This window comes from Colletotrichum abscissum (genome assembly GCF_030869225.1).
Source record: "Colletotrichum abscissum strain IMI 504890 chromosome Unknown Scaffold_8.1, whole genome shotgun sequence".
Lineage (NCBI taxonomy): Eukaryota > Fungi > Ascomycota > Sordariomycetes > Glomerellales > Glomerellaceae > Colletotrichum > Colletotrichum abscissum.
In genome coordinates, this window is record NW_026850525.1 from 1,404,452 (window position 1) to 1,428,465 (window position 24,014).

A 24,014-nucleotide genomic window follows, 5' to 3' on the forward strand; every position below is an offset into this window, starting at 1 on the left:
TCTTTCTTCTCAGCCCGTGTGCCACGGCGTATGTGTCTTGCTCTTGTCATTCTTTGCATCCCACCATCCCACCATCCCGCCATCCCACCTCATTTGCGAATTTGCGACTCCTACCTCTCTTCAGTCCTCACTTCAGTCCTCACTTCAATTACAGACAGAGTATTGAGTATTCGCCCGAGAATACCACCTTCCAACGACCACACACACCTCCGTCACGGTACCTGATCCCACCGCAAGGGTAACGCTACTCCAACTGACGGATCACCAACCCATTTCCCGCTCCCCTTGACATCCATCACCCCTGCATCTCGCTGGTCTACGGATCCTTACCCAAAGAGCTGAACCAAAAAGTGGTCAACGTCTGAGACCCCATCCCAAGGAGTCAGGACGGCCGTGCTCTCTCACAAGGGCTCACAAGGGGAAAGGAGGCTCAGAGCGTCACAAAAAGCCCCTCGTCTGGCGACCACTTTAACTCTTTTGCTTGCGTCGGGCTTCTTTTGTCCTTCATCTTCTCATCGTCGCCGTCGTTGCCGACTGCCCTGGTATCTTTGCCCGGGCCTCTCTCTCTCTCTCTTTCGCTCTCCCTGCGACTCATACGGAACCCTTGGTATCAGTCGGCGCTGGTCAAGCTGTTCGGAGCTGTCAGATGATCTGTCAGGCTCATTGAAAGACGAACTCGCAACGACTGTTAGAGACAAATCATTCTCCACGTCAAAGACACGCCCAAGGCCCCGAGACGATCACACCTCACGGTTCTTTAGCTCTTAGCGCTCTTTCGGTATAGCGTCCGCCTGTCTATCTGCCAGTTCACCGCCTACCGCCCAATCGACCGGAATTTGTCCTGTCCGCCACGTCTTTGCGCTTGCCTTTCCCACCCAAGGCTGTCAAATATTTACGAATTAACCCTCCCGTTCTATCGCCCAACACGGCCTGCCTCGCGCCTCTCATTCGCTGCTCAGCTGCAATTGCGACTAAGGCAAGCAACCTTAGTTGACGTTGGCCCCAAGATACCTTACCTTGCGGGCGACGAGTGGGGCGTTCGGGAATCAACACCACCACAACCTGGAACCTGGTCTTACCTGCGCCGCCTAGTAGTGAGCCAAGGCCAGTAAAGCTGCCATCCGGTGCGCAATCTAGCGGTCGCATTACTGGCCGGCACCCTGTACGCGAGCACCCGCGCCCAATAATCTTCTGGACCCGTCTGGCCTTAAACACCCAAATCGACCCGACCTGACTGTTCATCATGTCCGTCACCACAACAACAGCGACCGCCGCATACGCGCCGACCCATAGAAGTCTTGCCCACCCGCCGCGAACTCTTCGCAAAGCTACCAGCTTCACTAGCAACTTCGCCTCCTCCACAACCGCTTCCTCTCCCAGTCTTAATTGCCTCTACAACACACATTCGCGACTTACGCCCTCCCATCAATCGCTTCCGCGCAAATCCTCCTTGGCTGCTCTTACTCCCAAGTCTCTCGCCTCCATCCCCGATGTAAGCGAGTCCTATGCCTACAACAGCGTGCTAGCCGAGTCGCCCGATCGCAAAATGCCACCCGCCACGCCCGGTAGGGCCGGGACCGATTTCGTTCTCGGCGATGTCGTTGAAGTCCCGGGCAACATGTTAGGCACTGTCCGTTTTATTGGTTCGGTGGATGGAAAGAAGGGCACTTTTGCTGGTGTCGAGCTGCATCCCGAGTTCTCTCAGCGGGGCAAGAACTCGGGCGAAGTGGAAGGGTAAGTTTGCGCCCAACCAGTTTGTCAATAACATTCGCGCCTGACTGCATCTAGTGTTTCCTACTTTACTACGACTCTTCCTGGCGCAGGCATCTTTCTCCCTCTCAACAAAGCCGTGAGACGAGACTCTCCTCCTGGCTCGTCTTCCAGCTCGTTTCCTCACACTCCCACTGCCAGCACCATGGGCGGTCTCAAGGTCGGCACGCAGAACTCCACGAACACACCTCCGACGCCGTCAGTGCCGCTATTCAGCAAATCTGTTGGCCCTGGCATTGCCCCCGGCCGATCAGTCAGTCCTCAACTGAAGAAGTCGATGAGCAGGCCCTCTGTACGCCCGGAGTCGCCTGTACGAAAATTACAGATGACCCCAGGACCGAGACCATCACTGGCGACACCCGGAAAGGTGCCTTCCAAATACAGCTCTCCTGCCCCGAATCGCTTCGCGCAGAGCGTTCGTGGAACGGCTGGAGACCCGAGCAAAGGTTCACGATTGGATAGGAAGCCAAGTGTTGGTCCGCGCAGTGCCTCTGCCCTTGGCCAAACGTCAATGTTTGACGAAGAGCCGATGCCCCAGCCACCAGCCACTCTGCAGCGAACACAGACCAATGGGAGCACCAATTCGGTATCTTCCTACAGCTCCAAGTTCAGAGTACCGTCGCGGGCTGGAGCCGGCTCAAGGGCCGCGTCACGAGCTCAGAACGACGACGAGGTTGACCGGCTTAGAGCACAACTGGACGACCGTGAAAGGCAGTTGAGGGATCAAGCATCTACGTTGGCAGAGATGGAGAGCAGTTTGACCGAGCTTCAGACTCTTATGGAGAGTTCGGATCTGTCAGCACCCAAGCGCAACAGTCTCGACGATAAGGACTCGATGCAACTTCGCGCATTGGTCAGAGAAAAGAATGAGAAGATTGCGATGCTCACTGCCGAGTTCGACGCACACCGAGCTGACTTCCGAAGCACCATCGACACCCTCGAAATGGCTAGTTCCGAAACCGAACGAGTATACGAAAAGCGCATTGATGAGTTGATGATGGAAATGCGTGAGCTCGAATCGCGGACGGATGACGTAGATTCGGTTGCTCGTCAGTTGAAGCAGCTTGAGGAGTTGGTTCAAGAGCTCGAAGAGGGTCTCGAGGACGCACGACGCGGTGAAGCGGAAGCAAGAGGGGAGGTCGAATTCCTCCGTGGTGAAGTCGAGCGTACACGAACTGAGCTGCGCAGGGAGCGCGAAAAGGCATCAGCCGGAATGAACGGCACCACAGGTCCAAGCAACGGAGACCGTGGCTCCATTTCCAAGGAATTGGAGCAGAAGGAAGATGAGATTCGGGGTCTTAAGGCGATCATCCACTCTCTCAGTCGCGATTCTGTTCCTGGGGCCGACAAAGCTGAGGACCCCTCCGTACGCGAGAACGCAGTGGCTCGTGAAAGGCTGGAGCTCGAGCTGGCAGAGCTCAATGATGTCGTGAAAGACAAGAGCCGTCGCGAGGAGGAGCTCGAGCGGGAAGTGGAGAGACTTCGTAGGGGAAGCGTCACGACTCAGCTCACCGGACCTCTGGCCAACGGCGGTGCGCAGCGTTCTTCATTACGCGATTCTCGAGATACCGTCATCTTGATGCGCAACAGCGAGCCCCAGTCTCCCACGACGACGCACAAGCGTGTTCGTACACTGGACACGATGCCCGAAAGTGACGCCTACTCATCAGTCACGGATAATAGTACTCTTTGGTGCGAAATTTGCGAGACTGGCGGACACGATATCCTTACTTGCACCAATATGTTTGGCAACGAGGGTGGCAAGACCAACGGCGATGCCGGCAAGGCCATCAAGGAGGAACTGAAGCCCATCCCCGCCGAAGACAAACCGGCTCCTCTATCGCCAATCAAGTCTAAGCCGCTTGCTCCTCCGCCGACCGTCAAGATCTTCCCAAACCCGATGGATTCCGGCCCTGTGGCTGGAAAGGAGAGCGGAATTGTCGACGTCTCCAAGTGGTGTGCCCTATGTGAGAGAGATGGACACGAAAGCGTCGATTGTCCATTCGAAGATGCATTCTAGGCGGATGGACCTTGAATCTCGACAGCAAGCGTTGTTTTGGATTGAAAAGAAGGGCCTGCCCACTCTGGTGTGCTTGTCTTGGCCGGTCTTTCAATGTCAGAGTGCGGTATATCCCATTTTGTGTAGGATTCAAGGGCGGCTAGAGCGATGGAAGTTTTTCGTTCGTGACAGCATTTGTAGCGATGATACCACAGCTCGATGAGAATTGTGTTTCGCGGAGTTGGTTTCGCATGTTGAAGTCAACCGACAGCAGGGGATGGTGACATGAGGTCATTGGCTTGCTTTGTTGACATTCAGTTCACCCCGAGAGGTTTCTATAATACTAATAGTAGTAGACCTTCAAAACATGAATAATGAATCCATTGCAGACACCCCTCAATCGACGGGAGATTCTCGTGGGCTGTGAAGCTCTTCGGTCGAGAAGTCAATATCATCAAATGTTCCTAGAGGACGGGCTGCATTCAGACGACAAGGGTCTTCCCGTCGCTGCCGGCCGGGGGCCTCTGGTGTTCAATGCCACTCTCCAGTGTGTGCCCTTCCACGTTTCTCCACCTCAGAGGGTCCCTGGTGACGTTTCACGGCCTTTGCGCACGACGGGGGATTCGTACCTCAAATCCTCAGCAGGGCGCAGCCCAGAGCTGGGTATTGGGTGCCAGGCATGTCTGGTGAGGTACATACTCCGTTGTTGGTCTGATGTGTCTATCCCCTTGAAGAAGTCGCCTCAGATCATGTCAAAGTTTTCGTCGTATTTTTTCCCTTTAATTTCCAATTGAGAATAGTGATCTCGTCCTTAACAATTGCTTGCGGCAAGCACAGAATGATCGCATTCTTTCCCGGCGACTATACACTAGAACATCTATATACCGGTACTCGATTGCAGACTCTACAACGGCCCTCCCGAGTCCCGCGTTTCCCGAAAGCGGATCCTAGGAAGCGCACTACTGGGACGTGGACCGTACCGCAGCACTACGGACCTGCGTCAGCGTCCCCGTCAACCCGTCAGCTTCCTGCCCACTTTGGTTACCGGGGGGAAAGCAAGCAAGCAGTGGCACAGCACACAGCATAGCAGCAAGTAAGCGGGCAAGCTATTAGCTGTCCTGATTCTTGTTTCTTCAATCGCGCGCCAACGCAATATCCCACGATCTTACAGCATTCGACCCCGTTGGGCCTCTTTTTGTCATTTCAATTGTTGTCCGCGTAGTTCCAATCGCGAGACTTGCTTAACGACACTTTTCTCCCGACCTCATTCGTCACGGACCTCCAATTCCGGGTAGAGAATACGCTTTCTCTTCTCAACGTGTCTGATCACCAATACGCCGACCAAGAACGGACGACTACGGAATCTCTTTGGTCTGCAACACCAGCGCTTCAACGTCTACCATAAGCGAACTCGACGACAATTCCCTAGACTGCCGTACCGTACCGGGTTGAACCCCCCAGTCGTCTTTACGCAATCAATACACACCCGCCCTTCAAGATGGCGCAAATATTCCTCGACGTGCTCTACTCCTTTGGCAACTGCCTCAACTGCTTCCCCGGCTCGCCGACACTCAAGATCAACAGTCGGAGCTTCAAGATCCTCCGCCTGCTGGGCGAGGTAAGCTTCCTTCGCGCTCTCCTCTTTCCCACGCTTGACGAATCGGAACATGTACTAATCATTGCGAAAACACACAGGGCGGCTTCTCCTACGTCTACCTCGTCCAAGACACCCAAACCGCCGAAGAATTCGCCCTCAAAAAGATCCGATGCCCCTTTGGCGCAGAGTCGGTCGCCCAGGCCATGAAGGAGGTCGACGCCTACCGCCTCTTCGCCCGCAGCCCGGGCATCATCCACGGTGTCGACCACGCCATCGCCACCGAGCGCGGCGGCGAGCCCGGCTCCAAGACGGTCTACGTCCTCCTCCCCTACTACCGCCGCGGCAACCTCCAGGACCTCATCAACGCCAACCTCGTAAACCACACTGCCTTCCCCGAGCGCAGGCTCATGCTCTTGTTTCTCGGGGTGTGCAAGGCGCTCAGGGAGATGCATCACTACGCCGGCGGTGGCGGGCAATCCTCGTCACAGCCCGCCGCAATGGAGAGGATGGAGATGGGCAACGGCGACGAAGACGATCAGGGCGCCGGGCCGAAGCGCAAGAAGAGCGGGAAGAAGAACAAGGGCGGGAAGCGCGTCTCCAGTATGGCGGCCGCCGCGGGCGCAGACGAAGAGGACGAGAACGAGCAGCAGAGGCCGCTGATGGAGGGCGAGACGCCCGGGTCCGGGGACGTAAAGTCGTACGCGCATCGGGATATCAAGCCAGGTTCGTTGCTCCCTAATCCCTAATCGCCCTCGTTTGCTCTTCAGAAAGACAGACGCCCAAGACTAACGTTGCGACCAAAAATAGGCAACATCATGATTGACGACTCGGGCTCAAACCCAATCCTAATGGACCTGGGCTCCATCGCCCCCTCCCCGATCCCGATAACGTCCCACTCCCTCGCCATCGCCGTCCAGGACACGGCCGCCGAGCACAGCACGATGCCCTACCGCGCCCCCGAACTCTTCGACGTCCGCACGGGGACCGTCATCGACACAAAAGTCGACATCTGGTCCATGGGCTGCACCCTCTACGCCTGCCTCGTCGGCAAGTCCCCCTTTGAGGCCCGCTCCGACGAGACGGGCGGCTCCCTCAGCATGTGCGTCCTCGGCGGCGACTGGCGCTTCCCCGACGAGGGCATCAAGCGCACGGGAACCAGCGGCGGCATGAAGGGCAAAGCGGCCGCCACGGCGGACGCCGGTGCGGGAGCCGGAGAAGTCAAGATCAGCGAGCCCATTCGCGATGTCGTGAGGAAATGTCTCAATGTCGAGCCTACTGAGAGGCCAGACATTGACGAGCTCATTGACCTGGTGGAGAGCGTCATTGAAGACCTGCCTCAAGAGGGGTCGCTGTGAATGAGGTAGACGGACTCAAAGGACGAACGAAACCAAGAGGCTTGCGCAAAGAGTGATGTATTGTATAACGATGTTTCATCTTTCTACTATTCCCAAGGAAGATTCGATGGGCTTCATGTCACCACGGCGTTCTAGGGAGGGCGTATGTAGGCAAAGGAGCTAGAGAGATATTCTGGGGTTTTTTTGGGTTTTTTTTTCAAGAGTTTTCTGAAGTACAGGTATTCACGTCCCAGGCGCCTACTAAAAGCCTTCATTATCCATCGCAGCGCCTCCTAGCCCAAGTGTACATATTCGTGGTCCAAGATCTCGCTCAAGGTGGAGGCGAGCTGTTCGTTCACCTCGTCATACTCATCCTCATCCGAGGGACACTCGTGATCGAGACCGCAGTCGCTCAAATCTTCGTCCTACAACTCGAGGCGGTATGTTGCGATCTCGAAGGGTCGCAGAGTAATCGAGAACTTTCCACCGTCAATCTTGATCTCCTCAATGTCGTCCTCCAAAAGGTTGCACTTGAAAACGCGCTTGACGTCCCAAGTCGTCTCAATGACACCCTTGCTCTGGCCGCCGAGACTGTCGTAAACGCGAAGAATAACGTTGCGGCCCTTGCGCTTGGGGAGCTCGCCACGCGTTACATCCTCGTCGTCCTCGCCACGCTTGACGGTATCGAGGATTAGGGAGCCATCCCCAGTGAGCTTCACAGGGCTCTTATGGAGAGATGCCTGCACGGCGCTGGGCGCAGAGAGTAGCTTCAGAGGGCTGTTGAAGGCGTAGGCTGCCCGTACAGTGGAGGAGCTCAGTGTTCCTTCGTGAGGGAAGATCGCCCAGCGAATTTGGTGCGTTCCCATGTCAGCGTGAGCATCAGGAGCCTTGGGAGACCGAAGAAGAGAGAGGCGCTGCAGGTTACCGACAGTGGCGAAACCATACTTGCTATCGTTAAGGATAGAAACTCCGTAGTTGTGCTCAGAGAGATCGGCGAAACGGTGGCAGCAGACCTCGAACTTGGCCATGTCCCAGCTGTACAATTCATTAGCAATAGCTCTGTCATGACATATTGGAAAAAGCATACCTAGTGTTGTAGTGAGTAGGTCGCTTCACAAGACCATACGCTGTTTCGTAAGAGGCCTCGGTATTTCTGACATCCACGGGGAATTCGACCTTGAGGAACTTCATAGTCTCGTGCCAGTCAACTTCAGCACTGCACTCAACCCATGACTGTTGCCCCTTGAGGGCGGCGGAGAGAGAAATAGTGGACTTGATCGAACTTTCTTCGCTGATCTTGATCTGAGTAGTCAAGCTGACGCGATGGGCCTTTTGCTCAGTAATTGACGTTGTGCCACTCGGGAGCTCCTTTCGAGTGTCGAGATGGTACACCTCGACATCCCAAGCTTGCCAGTAGAGAGGCTTGTCATCAAAAATGACATACTGATTGGCCTTGCCTCCCTTTGCGATCACCTCGCGATCGGCATTGCGGTCGTAGAGGGATGTAATGGTGCCATTCTCGACCTTGACCTTGAGCTGGTCGTTTTGTAACACAAAGACGCCGCTGCTAACTTCTTCAATCGTAACAGCTGGTTCTTCTTCAGAAATCTTGAAGGGACGAATGGTCAACAACTGGCCCTCGCCGCAGGCAACACCCGCTTCGGTCTCGGATATTTCGACAACCTCCTTGCGGTGCCAAGGGAGAGTATTCAGGGCAACCGTCTCACTAAGACGGCCGGTGGTGGCGGCGGACGCTCCAAAGACACTGTGGATATCTTCAAGAATCTTCTTGCCCGTCTTGAAGACCATGTCATAGAGCTAGCCAATCTAGTCAGCAATAGTTCAGGTGAAATCCGCTGTGTCGAGACCTACCTCGTCTGAATCATCGTAGCACATCTCGATGGAGCTACCCGGAAGACAATCGTGGAATTGACAGAGCAGGACAGCCTCCCACATATCGTCAATTTCCTTCTTGGGATACTTGTAGCTCTTGCTGGTATCACTAAGCGTCGCAATGGTGGCAAGCAGTTCAACTTCCCTGAGCAGGACCTCCGACTTGCGGTTGTTGAGCTTGTTGTTCGCCTGCGTGGTGTATGTACCACGATGAAGCTCGAAATAGAGCTCGCCGTACCAGGTGACAAACTCTGTGGCTTTCGGCTGCAGCTTGTCGAAGAAGTCATCGACGCTGTTGCCCATCTGCACTCTAGGCAGCATGCCAATCTGATCGGAGATACCGCGACACCTGCGGAGCTTTTCGAGGTGCTGCCAAGTAGGGCCGCCGCCACCATCGCCCTTTCCGAATACAAGCAAGGAGGTGTGGTCCTGGTCCATCGACTTGTGCTGGCTGACACTGCGCTTCACGTCGCCAAAGTGCGCTTCGGCAGTATAGGTCTCTGATGGTGGCATGTGGCAGATTACTTGGCTACCATCAAGAGCAACCCAGTTGAAGGTGGTGTGTGGGAAGTTGTTGATGTTGTTCCAGCTGAGCTTCTGGGTGAGGAAGCGATTCATGCCAGCAAGTCGGCACAGCTGTGGAAGCTGAGCAGCGTATCCAAAGGTGTCGGGAAGCCAGAAGGTCTGGCAACGCTCGCCAAAGTTGCTCTCAAAAAATCTCTGTCCGTACAGGAATTGTCGCACAAGAGACTCTCCACTGGGCATGTTGGTGTCGTGCTCGACCCAGCTGCCTCCGATAGGATGGAATCGGCCCTCCTTGACCTTCGTCTTGACACGATCAAAGGCGTAGGGGTACAACTCCTTCAACCATTTGTATTGCTGGGCTTGCGAACAAGCAAAGTTCAGCTCTGGGTATCGATCCATCAAATCGCACTGGTTAGACCAAGACCTGACGACTTTGCGCTTGGTCTCAGCCCAAGGCCAGAGCCAACAACTATCGATATGACAATGGCCAATGCCGTAGACCTGAGGCTCTTTGTCATCGCTGTAGACCTTGTGCGAGTCGACATTCGAACCAAGGTACTCCTGAGCAATCTTTCGACACTTTACGATCGATTCCTTGTTGCCGAGCTCAAAGGCGTCAATGACATCGGTGGCAACCTTGAGAGCTCTGTGCTGCTCCCACGAGTCCTGAGGAAACTCCCGTGCAGCATCGCCAATGATCCAGATATCAAAGTAAAGTGCTCGTGCTTCGGGGTTGACAGCAACTATGTCAGCCCGTCCCAGTTGGAAGTACTTGTTTGGGTCTGGAGGCTGGATTGAGTCTCCACCGGGAGCGTTTCCAAACATGCCGTTGCAGGCCATCTCGATGTAGATGATGTGTTCCTTGCCGTCCCTGAACTCCTTGGGCAGGATCCATTCTACCCGCTCGCCACCCCCAGTAAGACCCTGCAGCGGCTTGCCATCCTCGGTCCAGATGAGGCCTTCATTATTGGCATCCCAGTGAAGTTCAAGCAGGTCCTTGTCACGAAGTTCTTTCGGAACGGTCAAGACAACCTTGAACCAATGTGTCGACCATGATGGGCCAAACCAGGCGCCCACCTCGGTCTTTTTGAATTCGTGCGAAACAGCGTCCTTGAACGTTGGTCGAGTGGTTTCGGGAGCGTCCCAGACGGACAGTTTAACATGAGGTTCGCCCGATGCGGTGCCCTCCGTCATCATGCTATAGCGCAGTTAGCGGGACGTTCCCCAGCTTTACTACGGGGCATTGTGGGGGGTTACGCACGCCAGGAGATTGTGCTTCTCCCATTGCCCGGTAGAGTAGAATTGGTTAATTCTATCCTTGTAGAGCTTTGAGATCCATTGTCCGACAGGTCGAGACGCGAGAGCTGGGTAAGAGCTCTTGCTCTTGAGTTCTTTTCCGCCGCCCATGGTGGTCTGTCCAGCGAAGCCGTCGAGTAGCCTGTCTTCGGACTGCTTAAATTGCTCGACGGTACCAGGTGGAGCTGATCGATTGTTCAATCGGCGTACACGATGGGGCACCGATAAGTGGTGATGATCGGTTCGCGAAGCAGTTAAAGGTGGACCGGCGCCTTGTTCTTCTGAAGACTGGAAAGCTTGGAAGGCGTCGTTGAGGTGTTGATTAAGGGTTTTGGAGTTGTTATGGCTACGAAAGGAGGGTGTTCTTGTTAGCTTTGACCTCGGGATTGTCTGAAAGCAGAGACGGACTCGAAGCTCTTGAGGGGGGAGCTAAGGTAGAGCACGGGAGTACCCCTGCAGTACAGATAGACAGACACTGAAACACAGCCAGTAGGAGCGTGCGGGGACAGCTCGGTGCAGCGACAAGTGCGGGGAGGTTGGGCAAAGGATGGGCGTGTGATGGAGGTGACGCAGCCATCATGCGATCCCCCTTGGAGAAGCTAAGTAGCTCGGAACACCGGGCGGAATATGCTCGGTGGATCGTCCACCATTGAGAGCACCTCACATACCTCATCTTGTCGATGTGGTGATACGAATACAGCGCCCAGCGGCTGAGAGGGGAAGGTGACGGTATAGAGGATTGTCGACAAGACCGATGTTAGGATTGTGATTCGATATCCGCCCGGGCTGAGATGGCCGGAGCAAGAAGCGCCACGGATGGAGATGAGGTAGACGAGTACAATGAGGATACGGATGGCCACCAAAAAGGAACAAGTGCCCTCGTAGAAAGGAAACAAGAAACGATGCAGAGCACAGCTTGTTATTGTGAGGTGTCGAATGCCACCTTGCAGTAAGTGTGATGTTGACGATAGAATTTGGAGACAGCCAGGATGTACCTTCGTCGGTGTAAGTCATACTTTCATTGCTTTCGACCGAGTGTACTTACCCCCAGCCGGTATGCACCAACACCCAAGTACGGTTGCTTTCGACTGGCGCACTTGCAACTTACCTTGGTTCATCCATGGTCATACAGGTATCGCGGTCCAAAATGCTCCTGCTGCGCCTGAAGTGGGCGAGTACGTAGCGCTTCTCAGAAACCTAGGTTACACATGAAGGGGGCTCCGCAACGAACTACCCTGTGGCTAAATATTGTATTTTGGTTAGAAGCACCTCCCTACCCGGATTACTCGTTCACTATCTCGACCACGTTGCATTGTTTCCCATACGCGCTTTCGACTTCAATGTCCATACAACGGATCAGATGGATAGAAATGGTGAGAGAGGGAGAGTCATATCATACAGTCAGGGTACTTGGTCATAAATATTCACAACTTCGAATTGGATCTCGTGAACAGTTGCCCAGCCATCAAACGCAATATCACGCACCACGATTTGACAAAAAATGGTCTTGTGAGCTTGAGACGCAAATACAGTTACACCAATACAACGACAAGAAGAGGTCACATCATTGGGAGACATCGGGCAGAGCAGGTGTCAGTTCTGTACGCCTTCGCTTGCATGTAAGGGTAGAACGAGGTGGATATCCGGGGCAACCTGTAGGGAGTGGGAGACGTGCAGATGAGTGCGCATATCGCTTGTCAGTCAAATGGGGAACCGGCGGCAGCTTGATCGCGATGACCAGATCACCAGTTAAGAGCCCGAGGGCACACTCTTTCATAGGAGACCCCCTCCACTTCCCATGTGCAAGAGAACAGCACCGGAAAATGTCAACCGACGGAAGTGGCGCCAATAAAAGACAAGCCCAACCCCGGTTGGTTGGAGGGCATGGCTTGCTGTTCGTAAGCGAAAAGCGATGGTTCGATTGTTCCACGAGATTTAAAAAATCGGTGCCCGCCAACATACGATCCCCCGATTTAAGGTTTCCCCCCATCTACTTCTATCACTTTGCAAGTTCAGAGGCAGAGATCCATCAGCTTTTCAAGGCTTGAGATGATCACTCATCAGCTGAAACTTGTAGAATGGGATGATTTCAATATGTTGTAAGAATATTCGTCTTTGTTTCCTACAGACGCGGTCCAGGATATATAGATACTATGTGCAAAGTGGCCAAAATAGCAAGGTATGTAGATCGCCCAGGGTAACTAATCCAATCGTCACATCGTTGTCCATGCCCGCCGTTCAACGCCACACATTGAAAAAGCCAAAAAGCCGAGAAAGAAGCAAACCTGAAGTCCCCAAACACCAACTTCAAGATGACAAGCCAGAGTCCTTGCCCCGACTTCCGGTGCCAGTGCCTGTACCGCGGTGAACGAGTTCGGATCCATCCTCTTCGTCCTCCTCATCGTCTAGATCCAAATCTTCATCGTCGTATTCTTCAACTTCCCCATCTTCGAGCTCATCCTCCATGAGCTGGTCAAAGTCGTCGTCGGCCTCGCTCTCACTCTCGCTTTCGTCCTCCTCGAAGCCTAGCACGCCGAGGATGGGCACTTCCACCTTGCGGTACTGACTCCTAATCATGTTGTCGGCCATCTCAAATAGCTTGGTGTCTTTGTCCGGTGGGACCTCCTTGTCCATGGAGAAGTGGGCTTCCTCTTGGTCAGCGAGGTCATCGAGCCCCGGGATGTGCGGTGATGACATGCCCTCGGGCACATTCATGACCCAGCGCCGTACTCCTTCGCCCTTTGTAACGCGGGACCGGGTGCTCTGCGCTCTCAAGCCGGTGCGGAACTGCTTCTTTTGCCTCCGGCGTCTCCGCTGAATCCGGTCGCGGATGTACCACGCCACCACCAACATGGCTGCCTGCATCATCTCTTGACACTTTTGCCTGTGCATGTTGGCCCAAGCCTGGCATCTTTGCTGCTGCGCGTTGGAGATAGCCTGGCAACGTTGCTGGTAATAGGCAGCGATACGCGAAACCATGGCGACATATCGGGGATCCATGGGCGGCTGGTTCGGGTCTGCATTCGCACTAGGAATCGACGTCGGCTTTGGAGGGGCCATGGACGGGTTGTTTAATGGGGATTGCTCCTTCTTCATTGTGACATGATCATTGGTGATGTTGGCCTCGGCGGCCTTGCGTTTCAGTTGAGCAGAAAGGGGAAGTGCAGGTTTCCGGAAGGAGAGATGCTCGGGCGGAGGTGTGACGGGAGCTAAAGGGTTGAAGTTGATTGTAGGTAGATGCGCCGCCATAAAGGGTGGATGTGATGTGAGCAGCGTTGCTCTATCGTGGAACGTGGTGTAGTTGGTTTGGTGTTATTGAGGTTCAAGTTGCAAGTGCACCGGGGCGTGTAAGCGAGTTCGGTCTGTTGTCGATCGAAGACACGTTCGTAACAGCAACGGGAGAATGGTGTCTAATATCTGAAATACTAGACAAGTCGTAGGATAAGGTATTCGGTAGTGATAGATGACAGAGTGAGGTGAGTCCGGGAGGATCGAGGACCAGGAAGGAGTCGTGGATGTTGGGAGCGGCGGGAGTAATAGTAGTGGTTGTGGTGGGCGGTGGTGGTGGTAGTAGTATTTGTGTTGGCAGCAGATGAGACGGATAAGAGTGTGGGATGGATGGGATCCGCTGAAGACAGATAGACAGGCGAGGTAGACGTATCAAACCAAGTGTTCGGTAGGAAATGAGGGGTGACTGATTGGAAACGGGGGGCGCTGAAAAAGAGATATATACCTACAAGGCGATATTTCAAATGCAAAGGGCGACATGACGGCGCATGTTGCCATGTTTGGGCCAAGGGTCTGATGATAAATTTGGAGAGTGAGCGAGAATGGGCTGAGAAGGAGTCGAAATCGGCCGATACCGAATGGCAACCGCGCCGTACTTTTGGGGCCAGGCCCGGTACGTACCCCACGTACCTCGATGCTGTAGGGCGGGCGTCCCAGGTACTTTCACCGACTTGTTGCAACTCCGCTTACAACGGCCATCCCGTGAGCCACGGGTGGGTCCTCTTGTCTTTCTCTCTCGAAGGTGCTCCTTCTTCCTTCTGTCGCACTTTCCATCCATCAAGCGGACATAGGGATTAGGGGATTGTGCTTTCCTTACAGCCATTTACCGGTCAAGCGCATTACCTTCCTGTACAGTAAGGTACCTGCTTACCAAGGTGCCTAAGGTAAAGGGAGGTAATGGCGGTCAGACTGTACTTTCCTTTCCGTCAAAAAGCGATGTATCCGGCGCAGGTGAGGTAAGCAGTGGGTGGCATTATTGTGCTTACACGTCGCAACTCTCCGGGCCCAACCTAACCTCATTACACCTCACCTCGATAGCCAGCCTGGGTGAAGTGGGTGGACTCTCATCCAAGCATTATCCAGTCGCCTGGTATGAGTGTGGCATGCTACGATCCGAACCATCCATTTCCCCATAATCCCATGTTGCACTGTCCCATCGTCTGCCTTGCGTCCTCATGCGTGCACGTCCGACGATGTCTTCTCCAGATAGCCTCCAGCAGCCGCTGCCAGACCAAGCCGCCCCATCATCACACATGCCGTCTCAGTAGCCACACTCGCACAACATCAACGCAACTTTCGCTTTTGAAAACCCATATTTTGTTCACATTGGCTTTCTCCCCCTTACCCTTTGCAGCCCCGCGCGCTGCGGATCGGGTCCTGGCATGCGGATTCTGTTCTCCATCCATCGTCAATGTCAAAACGCAACAGCCCATGTCTTTCCATCTTAACCGGACATTCCCATGCCGCCGCTGCCATGTGTCCAGGCCCAGACACCGCCAGCACACATTACACACAGGTAGTTGTCAAGCTAGGAAGGCACCACGAGCAAAGCTACCCTGGAAAGGGCAAGAAACGCAGGGTGCTGCCGCACAATGGAGATTGGGTGTTCTGGGGCGGCGGCAACCTCTGCCCGTCTGCCCATCTTTGATTGTCTCCAGCCCACCCTCATCCGCCTTCCTGCAAGCAGTCTCAGGCTCATAGGTTAAGTTCCCCCTAAAGACCCAAAAGACCCGAAATGGTCAAGGTGATGGATCCAGCTGTTCGTTGATCCCAATGGCCGGTGAGCCACGATATGGCCATGACCGCTACGTATGATGCGACCCCCGCCCTGTCAATCTCAACATGACGGTGTTATCATTCGACCATCGCCCGCAGAGCTATGCACTATAGCACAAGCCTCACCACCAACAGAGAGTTCGCTTCTTCTCAGTGGCTGTCTAGGCGCTGTTGGCATGTCGGACACTGTGTTTTGTGCCCGAAATTCTGGTTCTTTCGTTCACCTCCTTGCTGCAACGAGGCAACCACGATGCCGGATCGTTCCGCAACTCTGGCCCAAGAATACCCGAACCTTCCATCCAAAACAACCCGGGGCTTGAGATCTTCACCCTCGAGACGAGTTTACTGGAAAGAAATACAGTCATCCATTACAGGAGCGCACTGTTACCCACACACCATAATCCATTGAAACTCCCTATCTTGGCCAACAGGTTGTTGTAATTGTGGCCCTTTCAACTCCAACGGGCCTCCACGCTTGTCCCTGCTACGTACGACCTCTCCAACAGAATGACGCTAGACGAAACAGAGTCTCGTAAGACGATGATGCACACCAGGCAGGTACCCGTAAAAAAGAACCAACGTGCCTACCCAAATGCAACACCCTACAGCAAACGCAATCTTTGATCGTCATTGATGCTGTCCTTTCTTGGCTTTTTCGCGCTCACAGCAACTACGATCTTGACACATCCCTCCCTTTCGCCGCAAATCTTGCTTACAAGACCGACTCTATCTGCCTCGATGGGCCAAACAAGACCTTACTTCTGCGGGTACAGGACCCCTAATTCCGATAGTATCCCCTTCTCCATTAACCCCGTTTCTTCTCCGCTTGGCAACTCCATTCTTGTTTGGTCCTGCATCCAGTTGGCGAAGCTGCCGCAATGATTACGTTACCACTGCAATAGACTGGCTTTATCCAGATCCCAAGGTATCCGCAGGCATTCATTATTGCCCGCAGTCCGATTGCCTCCCGTCTATTGTGTAATTGTGTTGGTGTAAGCAGGCCCCCCGCCGTCACATCTCCGACGACACAGAGGGCCTCGTTTAACTGCCCGTTTATCGCCGATAGCCTTCAGGAACATGTCATGCCATTTCCACCCCGGTCTGTACGTATGCCATGCTACCTTACCTCAACTTAAGGCACCTCAACGCGGTGCGAACCACAAACCCGGACACCTGGACCATGTGCCCCACACAGCAGTTCACAGCGACCGGCCTGCCAGGCCCGTCTGCAAAGAATCCTCCCAATGGGAGCCAATCGATTGGGGCGGGTTCAAGCTACCGTCCCGAAAAATCTCGCGATAATTCACGTCCGCGCTGCCGCTCGCATGATTTCCATTCAGCCCATTTCAACCCCGGTTTCCATCTATCTTTTACCCGAATCATTATCTCATCATTCGACTGTAACCTCCGCTTGCCGTCACAGCACCATACTACAGTACATTCCTAAGCTCCCTTGCGCATGTACCTACACTGACTAACCCAATCAACCAACAAGGCCAAAGGAAAAAACTTGGATCGACATCGCGTCCAAACAGCTCACATTCATGATATGCTCACATGTTACCCCGACCACTCACCACACTCGCCTGTCATGATCTGGTTACCCCGTTACTGACTACTGCCCGATCTTGTTCTGTCTCCGCACCTCACCTCCGCCTACGCCGCTGCAATGGAGTGACTCGCGGCTCCAGCTTCGGCCGAGGAGTTGGAGTTTCTGGACTGCCGGGCGGGAGGAGCTGGCACTTGTCCGTCTTTGCCAGGGGCAAGAAGACAAAGTCCAAAGTGAAGCTGGATGATCTACCCCAGGGCGTTTTGCCGCTGGATCCCCGTCCCGTGCAAGATGAGGGCCCGACCTATCCAACCGTGGTGCTGCAAGCGCGCCGCAACATGCAAAAATTCGACAACTGCGTGCTCTTGACGCGAGTCGGCGGTTTCTATGAGCTGTACTTTGAGCACGCCGAGGAGTTCGGCCCCCTCTTGAACCTCAAGGTTGCTCAGAAAAAGACGAGTGCTGGTCCGGTTTCCATGGTAAATTAGTTCTCCTCTCGTGTACCAGAAAAACGTGCGTTGTTAGTCTCGTGTTCTTTGGTTCTGATATGTGATGGTTACTAGGCCGGCTTTCCCTTCTTTCAGCTGGATCGGTTCCTCAAGATGCTGGTCCAGGATCTGAATCGCTATGTCGCCATTGCTGAGGAGTTTCCCAATAATGCGTCCGAGAAGGTCAAGTCCGGTGGCCTGTTGCATGATCGGAGAGTTGCTCGTGTCATCACGCCAGGAACCTTGATTGATGAGAACTTCATGGATCCCTATGCCAATAACTACGTGCTGGCTATCCATGCGACGACAGCCCAGTCCGGGGGAGGGGTAGACGAGACAGGAGCCCCAGACTCGTCCCATTCAGCCGCTGACCGGAGCCTGACTCCGGCAACTGGTGACTCTGCCGCACCACCACCGCTACCCCTGGGCCTCGCCTGGCTAGACCTGTCCACCGGCCAGTTCTACACGCAGGCCACCGATCTGTCGGCTCTATCTTCGATCTTGTCGAGGATATGCCCCAAAGAAGTCGTGCTTGACAGCGAGATCCAGGCCCAGACAGACCATGGCCTGTTACCCATTCTCGCAGAGGACCGTCATCTGGTCACATACAGTCCCCTCGGCGACATCAGGCGTCTTTCTGATTGGACCTTTATGCTGGAGAGCGAAATCCCTCAGGCCACGCGCGATGCCTTCAGCGAACGCGAGGTCACGGCCGGCAGCCTCCTGCTGCATTACGTCAAGGAGAGGCTGCTAGGGCTGAGCATGAAGCTGCAGCCGCCGATGCGACACGAGAACATGCAAATCATGAGCATCGACAAGAACAGCGTGCGCTCACTCGAGATTAAACAGACGATCCGGGACGGCAACTTTCGCGGCAGCCTCCTCCACGCCATCAGACGGACGGCTACCAAGAGCGGCGCCCGGCTCCTCAATGACTGGCTCAGCGCGCCGTCCACGTCGCTCGACACCATCAAGCTCAGGCAGGACCTCGTCGCCCGCTTCATCGAGGAGCCGGACCTGCGCGACGGCGTGGTCCTGCTGCTCCGCCGCAGCCACGACTCCCAGCGACTCGTGCAGAAGTTCGCTCTCGGCAGAGGCGACCCGGACGACCTGGTGGCCCTGGCGAACACGATCCATGCCGCCAACAGTATACATCAGCTGTTGGCGGAAGCAGCCGACGAGACAACGTGCCTCGCGCACATGACGGCCCGCCTGAACCTCAAGGGGCCCCTGAGTCTCGCGCGCCGTATCAAGGATGCCATCGACGAGGAGGGCATCGTCCACCAGCATGAGATCGAGGCTAGCGAGGCAGGGCAGATGATGGCCCTCGCCCAGGAAATCGTCAGTAACGAAGGCACAGAAGATGATGCAGCTGCTCTCCCCAAGGGAGCCTCCGCCGCCGCCGCGAAGAAGAAGCGCCCCACCTCGGTCCGGGAGGCCTACGCCGACGACAACGAGACGTGGATCATGAAACCCGAAGCCAGCGCCGTCCTACGCCGGCTACACGCCGACCTAGCAGCCCTCCACGCTGAGAAGGAATCCCTCACGGAGACGCTCCGAGACCGCCACGGCGCCGCCTCCCTGACCCTCCGCTGGTCCCCGGCCCTCGGCCACTTCTGCCATATCAGGGGCAAGGACGCCGCCCGCGCCTCCACCAGCATCAGGGCCCTGAGTTCCAGCAAGTCGACGAGCTCCTTCCACGACCCGGAGTGGACGCAGCTCGGCCACCAGCTCGAGCACGCCCGGCACAGCATCCGCACCGAGGAGCAGCGCGTCTTCCACGCCCTCCGCGCCGCCGTCGTGCTCAACCTCGTCAAGCTGCGTCGCAACGCCGCCGTCCTCGACGAGCTCGACATCGCCACCTCCTTTGCCAAGCTCGCCGTCGAGCAGGGCCTCACCCGGCCCATTGTCAACAACTCCACCGGCCACACCATCATCGGCGGTCGGCATCCCACCGTCGAGGGCGGACTCCACGAGCAAGGGCGGACCTTTATCCGCAACGATTGCCTAGTAGGAGGCGGCTCCGGCTCCGGCTCCCAAGGGGCGAAGCTATGGCTCATCACGGGGCCCAACATGGCAGGCAAAAGCACCTTTCTCCGCCAAAACGCCCTCATCACGATCCTCGCGCAGGTGGGCTGCTACGTGCCGGCCGATTACGCCGAGATAGGCGTCGTCGACGCCCTCTTCAGCCGCGTCGGGTCCGCGGACAACCTCTACCGGGACCAGAGCACCTTCATGGTGGAGATGATGGAGACGGCGCACATTTTGCGTAATGCGACGCCGCGGTCCTTTGTCATCATGGACGAAATTGGCCGCGGCACGACGCCCGAGGACGGCACAGCGGTCGCGTACGCCTGTCTGCATCATCTGGTGACCGTCAACCAGTGTCGGACGCTGTTCGCCACGCACTTCCACCGTGTTGCTGACTTGGCGGTAAGGGATGGGTTGGGCGGTGGCGAGGGTGAGGGTGAGAGTGAACGGGTACGGGTGGAGATGTATTGTACAGATGTGGACGAGGATGAGGACGGCGGGTTCGTCTACATTCATAAGCTGGTCAAGGGCATCAACAGGCAGAGTCACGCACTCAAGGTTGCCAAATTGGCCAATCTGCCTGAAGCGGCTGTAAGCATTGCGAAAAATGTTCTTGGTATTGAAAAAACCTAGGCTAAGTAAGGCATGGTTGTCATCACGTTTGGCGGCATGGGGAAAATTCACTGTACGATAGGGCGGTGTGATATCAAAACCTGTACACTTTTGTATGTTAGCCATGATACCCACGTGGAACTGAGGCTGAAAAGTAAAGATAACGATTGAAGTTGCTCTCTCATACGGAAATTGTGTGTGACATCAAGTAGATCAGGGTTAAAAAGCTCTTGAACATTTAAATAATCATAGGAAGCGAGGGGGAAGTTATAGAAAGAAGAAATAAGCAAGTACTAACCTTTGAGAGACGGAGAAGTGAATGCTTACGAGCATAGTCACATCACCAAGAGTCAAGAGCGAATTGTTTTTGCCGTCAAATGCGATGTGCTTGATTGACCGGCAACCCATCTATACAGCGATCAAGATCCACGTATCTTCGTAAACCCATTCGTAGCCCAGATAGTAGCCGTAACATCACCGATTTCCCGTCAAATTTAGTCGCTAGAAAGGATGTTAGCAATGGCAAAACGCGCAGAAGGGTTGGGTGAACATACAAGAGACCGCCGAAGCCGCCATCCTCATCGGACTCCTCCTCCTTCTCCTCCTCCTTCTCCTCGGCCTTGGTCTCGGCAGCGCCGCCGGAAGCAGCACCGGCAGCGGGAGCGGCAGCGGCGTAGGCGTCGGGGTTGGCGATACGGTCCTTGAGCTCCTCGATCTCGGGCCAGGAGATGTCGGTCTCGATGGCGACAGCGAGAACCTTCTTGTATCCGTTGAAGAAAGAGTGGATGACGGAGGGAAGGGTGGGGAAGTTGATGGCCAGGGAGACGGCGGCGATGGCAGTGACAGCGCCGGCGAAGGTCTTGAGGAGCTGGTCCTCGGAGATGTCGAGGACATCAGCGGGGAAGCAGTTGCCCTGGTCGTAGACCTGGGCGATACCCATGCCGTAGGTGAAGGGGGAGATGTTCAGCATGTTGAGGAGGGTGGCCTCGGAGGGGCCGACCTTGGTGTTGGCCTCGACGAGCTTCAGGTCCGACACAATTTCAATGGTACCACGGGCAATCTTGGTGGGGACACCGAGAGCCTGGAAGAAAGAGGTCTTACCGGGCTCCATACCGGTGTTGCCAGCGGGAACCCAGACATCGGCGGGAGCGAGAGCACCGGCACGGGCAGGGGCGGCGACCTTGTTGGCGAGAATCTTGTCACGGATGTCCTTGAGCTCGCCGTTGGTGAAGACGAAACCAACGTTACCCTTGACGAAGGGAAGGAGACGCTCATACTCGGGGGAGTCGGGGATGAAGGTCTTGAGGGCACGGCGAACCTAGATTTCAAACTTAGGTTAGCAAACGCGTTCTTCCAAGGTCGGCGATGCGCGATTGAGCTCCGCGTCGCGAAAAACGTACCATGGTGTTCTTTCCCATCAGGACGACACCCTCACCACGGAGGGACTGTCTGATCTCGTGCATCTGCTGAGAGCTGACATTGTCGACGGTGACGATGAAGATGGACTTGTACTCCTCGAGCAAGCCCTTGAGCTTGTCGAAGTAGCCGGCCTTGTTCGCAGTTTTGCCCCCCATATCTTCTTATTTACGAAGGCAGGTTGTTTAAGGGCAAAAGAAATTTTGGGTATTGGTTAGTGATGGGAATTTGGGTATCAAAAGTTGATGTTGTAAAAGGCAAAAAAAAGGCTGTCCCCAGAATTTGCGCTTTTTGCTTCACCAAACGAAATTTCGGTGTGTGTTGCGGCTGGGCGCCGCTGCCCCCATCAGGGCAACCGAGTGGGTCTAGTCCCAAAGGAGGACAAGCGCGGGGCAGCCTGCAGGCAGATTGATGGCCCAAGCTTTGGAGAAAAAAGATACATGTTAGCTTGTACCGCTCTTTTCCCTCACAGAGATCTGGTGGTGGGGCATGTGCTCAGATGCAATGAGTCTGAAGTGAAAGTTCTACGTCCCTTGCAGGCGCAACTTCAACTCATGCCAATTGAGCGAGGACAACTTTGAATAAGTCGCATTTTCACCATGAAGGTTCCCTACAACTGCCTCGAGCCTGCGGGTAATGTGATCTTTGCTGCCAGGGGTGGAAAGGTTCACTCTTTCAGCCTGGAAGACGGCGCTCACATCTCAACATGGAAGCATCCCGACGTCGAAAAGGCTGCTGCTGCTGCTGCGTCAGCTGCTGCGGCGAAAGTTGAGATTGAAGTGAGCTCTGGTGTTCCCACGCCTGCAACCCCAGCCAACGAGGAGGATGGACCGCCCGCCAAACGTCAGAGAGTCGATAGCGGCGAGGAGGGGAAGGCGGAAGAGGCCCAGGAAGAAGTCAAGGATACCGATGCCATGGTTGTCGACAGCGAACCTCAGAAGGCCGAAGAGCAGAAAAGAGATAGGAGAAAGGGTACCAAGAACATGAGGCGCAACAACCGGGATGGCCAGCAAAACAACCGCGGCACAGCTTTCGCGAGAGTCCCGGACTACCCTGTCATCACTATCATGACGACCACCAGCAACGGAAGTCACCTATTGGCCATCTCGGGTCATGACAAGTCTCTTTGGGTCTTTGAGCACGACGGCAAGGGAAACTTGAAGGAGTTGAGCCAGAGGTACGTTGTCCGACTTACACCGTCATGTACATTAGCCTTAACACATAACTCGAAAGACAAATGCCTAAACGTCCCTGTTCGGTCCTCATCTGCCCAGACAGCGAAACCATCTTGAGCGCAGACAAATTCGGAGACGTCTACTCTCTGCCGCTAATCCCCTCGGAAGCATCGCAATCCTCCGACGCCGCGGCTCAGCCCGAGGCTGCCTCCGAAACGGCCCCCGCGGTTGCCAAACCATTCACGCCGGAAGCCAACTCCTTCACAGTGCACTCCAAGAGCAACCTCCGCGCTCTCCAGAGCCAGCTGCGCGAGCAGCAAAAGTCGAAGCGCGACGTCACAAAGGAACAGCCGGCGTTCGAGCACACGCTCCAGATCGGCCACGTCTCCATGCTCACTGCGCTGACGCTTGCGTCAAAGGGGTCCCGCCGGTACATCATCACGGCCGACCGCGACGAGCACATCCGTGTCTCGCGCTTCATGCCGCACGCCCACGTCATCGAGGGCTTCTGCCTCGGTCACGCCAACTTCATCAGTGCGCTTACGCTGCCGAGTCAGGATGTCTTGGTCTCGGGAGGCGGAGACAGCGAGCTGTTCGCCTGGGACTGGGAGAACGGCAAGGTCCTTTCCAAATTCGATATCCTGGGGCAAGTTCAGCAAATCGACAAGGAGACTACAAAGGTCGCTGTCGCCCAGCTGCTTTCGGCCAATGTCACGGAGAATGGCTTACAGGTGCCTGTCGTCCTGGTAGTATGCGAAAGGTTCGTCACTCTTATCTCTAACACCAAATCCATGATAGCTAAGTCGATAATCAGCGTATCAGCCATCCTCGTCCTTCGTTTGGCGGAAGACAACACCCTTTCACACGTACAGACCATCTCGCTCCCTGGAAACCCGCTTCACGTAGCACCTATTGCTACCGAGAACTCAATGACGAGCATATTGGTGACCATTAACCCGTCAGAGAACGACGCCGCACCCAACGGTATCGTCTCTTTTAGATGGACCGGCGCCGCCTTCTCGTCCCAGGATCTTGGAATCCAGGACGCTAGCGTGAGTGAGGCTGAGTTCGATATGTCTCACGAGCAGGTGAGGAAATTGCTTTACAATACCGAGGACTTGCGCAAGCGAGGCGATGATGAGCATGGCGAGGAGGGAGAAGGCGAGGAACAAGCGCAGGCTGAAGGCGAGCCTGTGTCAAAAGAATAGACATGGGAAGAACTTGCGTCAAAATTTACGTTGCGGGGGCTGCATACATCAGGCGGG

The 24,014-nt window shown here is 55.1% G+C and overlaps 9 protein-coding genes across 9 annotated transcripts; 6 read left to right on the forward strand and 3 right to left on the reverse strand.

The window, feature by feature from the left end:
- Positions 1 to 1,243: 1,243 nt before the first annotated feature.
- On the forward strand, positions 1,244 to 3,790 carry CABS01_04458 (CAP-Gly domain-containing protein; the record flags this gene model as incomplete). Its single annotated transcript, XM_060537829.1, has 2 exons — positions 1,244 to 1,734; positions 1,789 to 3,790. 2 exons carry the CDS (start codon positions 1,244 to 1,246, stop codon positions 3,788 to 3,790), a joined length of 2,493 nt encoding a protein of 830 aa, XP_060390674.1.
- A 437-nt stretch (positions 3,791 to 4,227) lies between these two features.
- CABS01_04459 (uncharacterized protein) lies at positions 4,228 to 4,866 on the forward strand (the record flags this gene model as incomplete). The annotated part of the gene is made up of 2 exons (XM_060537830.1): positions 4,228 to 4,460; positions 4,671 to 4,866. 2 exons carry the CDS (start codon positions 4,228 to 4,230, stop codon positions 4,864 to 4,866), a joined length of 429 nt encoding a protein of 142 aa, XP_060390675.1.
- Positions 4,867 to 5,267: 401 nt separating this feature from the next.
- On the forward strand, positions 5,268 to 6,721 carry CABS01_04460 (uncharacterized protein; the record flags this gene model as incomplete). Its single annotated transcript, XM_060537831.1, has 3 exons — positions 5,268 to 5,387; positions 5,465 to 6,089; positions 6,174 to 6,721. The coding sequence occupies 3 exons, from the start codon at positions 5,268 to 5,270 to the stop codon at positions 6,719 to 6,721; spliced, it is 1,293 nt and encodes a 430-aa protein (XP_060390676.1).
- Positions 6,722 to 7,125: 404 nt separating this feature from the next.
- Positions 7,126 to 11,087, reverse strand: CABS01_04461 (glycosyl hydrolase family 38; the record flags this gene model as incomplete). The annotated part of the gene is made up of 5 exons (XM_060537832.1): positions 7,126 to 7,735; positions 7,788 to 8,518; positions 8,573 to 10,316; positions 10,380 to 10,760; positions 11,083 to 11,087. The coding sequence occupies 5 exons, from the start codon at positions 11,085 to 11,087 to the stop codon at positions 7,126 to 7,128; spliced, it is 3,471 nt and encodes a 1,156-aa protein (XP_060390677.1).
- Positions 11,088 to 11,754: 667 nt separating this feature from the next.
- CABS01_04462 (uncharacterized protein) lies at positions 11,755 to 12,462 on the forward strand (the record flags this gene model as incomplete). The annotated part of the gene is made up of 1 exon (XM_060537833.1): positions 11,755 to 12,462. The coding sequence occupies one exon, from the start codon at positions 11,755 to 11,757 to the stop codon at positions 12,460 to 12,462; it is 708 nt and encodes a 235-aa protein (XP_060390678.1).
- Positions 12,463 to 12,721: 259 nt separating this feature from the next.
- CABS01_04463 (uncharacterized protein) lies at positions 12,722 to 13,663 on the reverse strand (the record flags this gene model as incomplete). The annotated part of the gene is made up of 1 exon (XM_060537834.1): positions 12,722 to 13,663. One exon carries the CDS (start codon positions 13,661 to 13,663, stop codon positions 12,722 to 12,724), a length of 942 nt encoding a protein of 313 aa, XP_060390679.1.
- Positions 13,664 to 17,035: 3,372 nt separating this feature from the next.
- CABS01_04464 (MutS domain V) lies at positions 17,036 to 20,179 on the forward strand (the record flags this gene model as incomplete). The annotated part of the gene is made up of 2 exons (XM_060537835.1): positions 17,036 to 17,506; positions 17,591 to 20,179. 2 exons carry the CDS (start codon positions 17,036 to 17,038, stop codon positions 20,177 to 20,179), a joined length of 3,060 nt encoding a protein of 1,019 aa, XP_060390680.1.
- A 453-nt stretch (positions 20,180 to 20,632) lies between these two features.
- CABS01_04465 (ribosomal protein L10) lies at positions 20,633 to 21,732 on the reverse strand (the record flags this gene model as incomplete). The annotated part of the gene is made up of 3 exons (XM_060537836.1): positions 20,633 to 20,659; positions 20,709 to 21,476; positions 21,559 to 21,732. 3 exons carry the CDS (start codon positions 21,730 to 21,732, stop codon positions 20,633 to 20,635), a joined length of 969 nt encoding a protein of 322 aa, XP_060390681.1.
- A 441-nt stretch (positions 21,733 to 22,173) lies between these two features.
- On the forward strand, positions 22,174 to 23,957 carry CABS01_04466 (WD repeat domain-containing protein; the record flags this gene model as incomplete). The annotated part of the gene is made up of 2 exons (XM_060537837.1): positions 22,174 to 22,751; positions 22,808 to 23,957. The coding sequence occupies 2 exons, from the start codon at positions 22,174 to 22,176 to the stop codon at positions 23,955 to 23,957; spliced, it is 1,728 nt and encodes a 575-aa protein (XP_060390682.1).
- Positions 23,958 to 24,014: the final 57 nt, after the last annotated feature.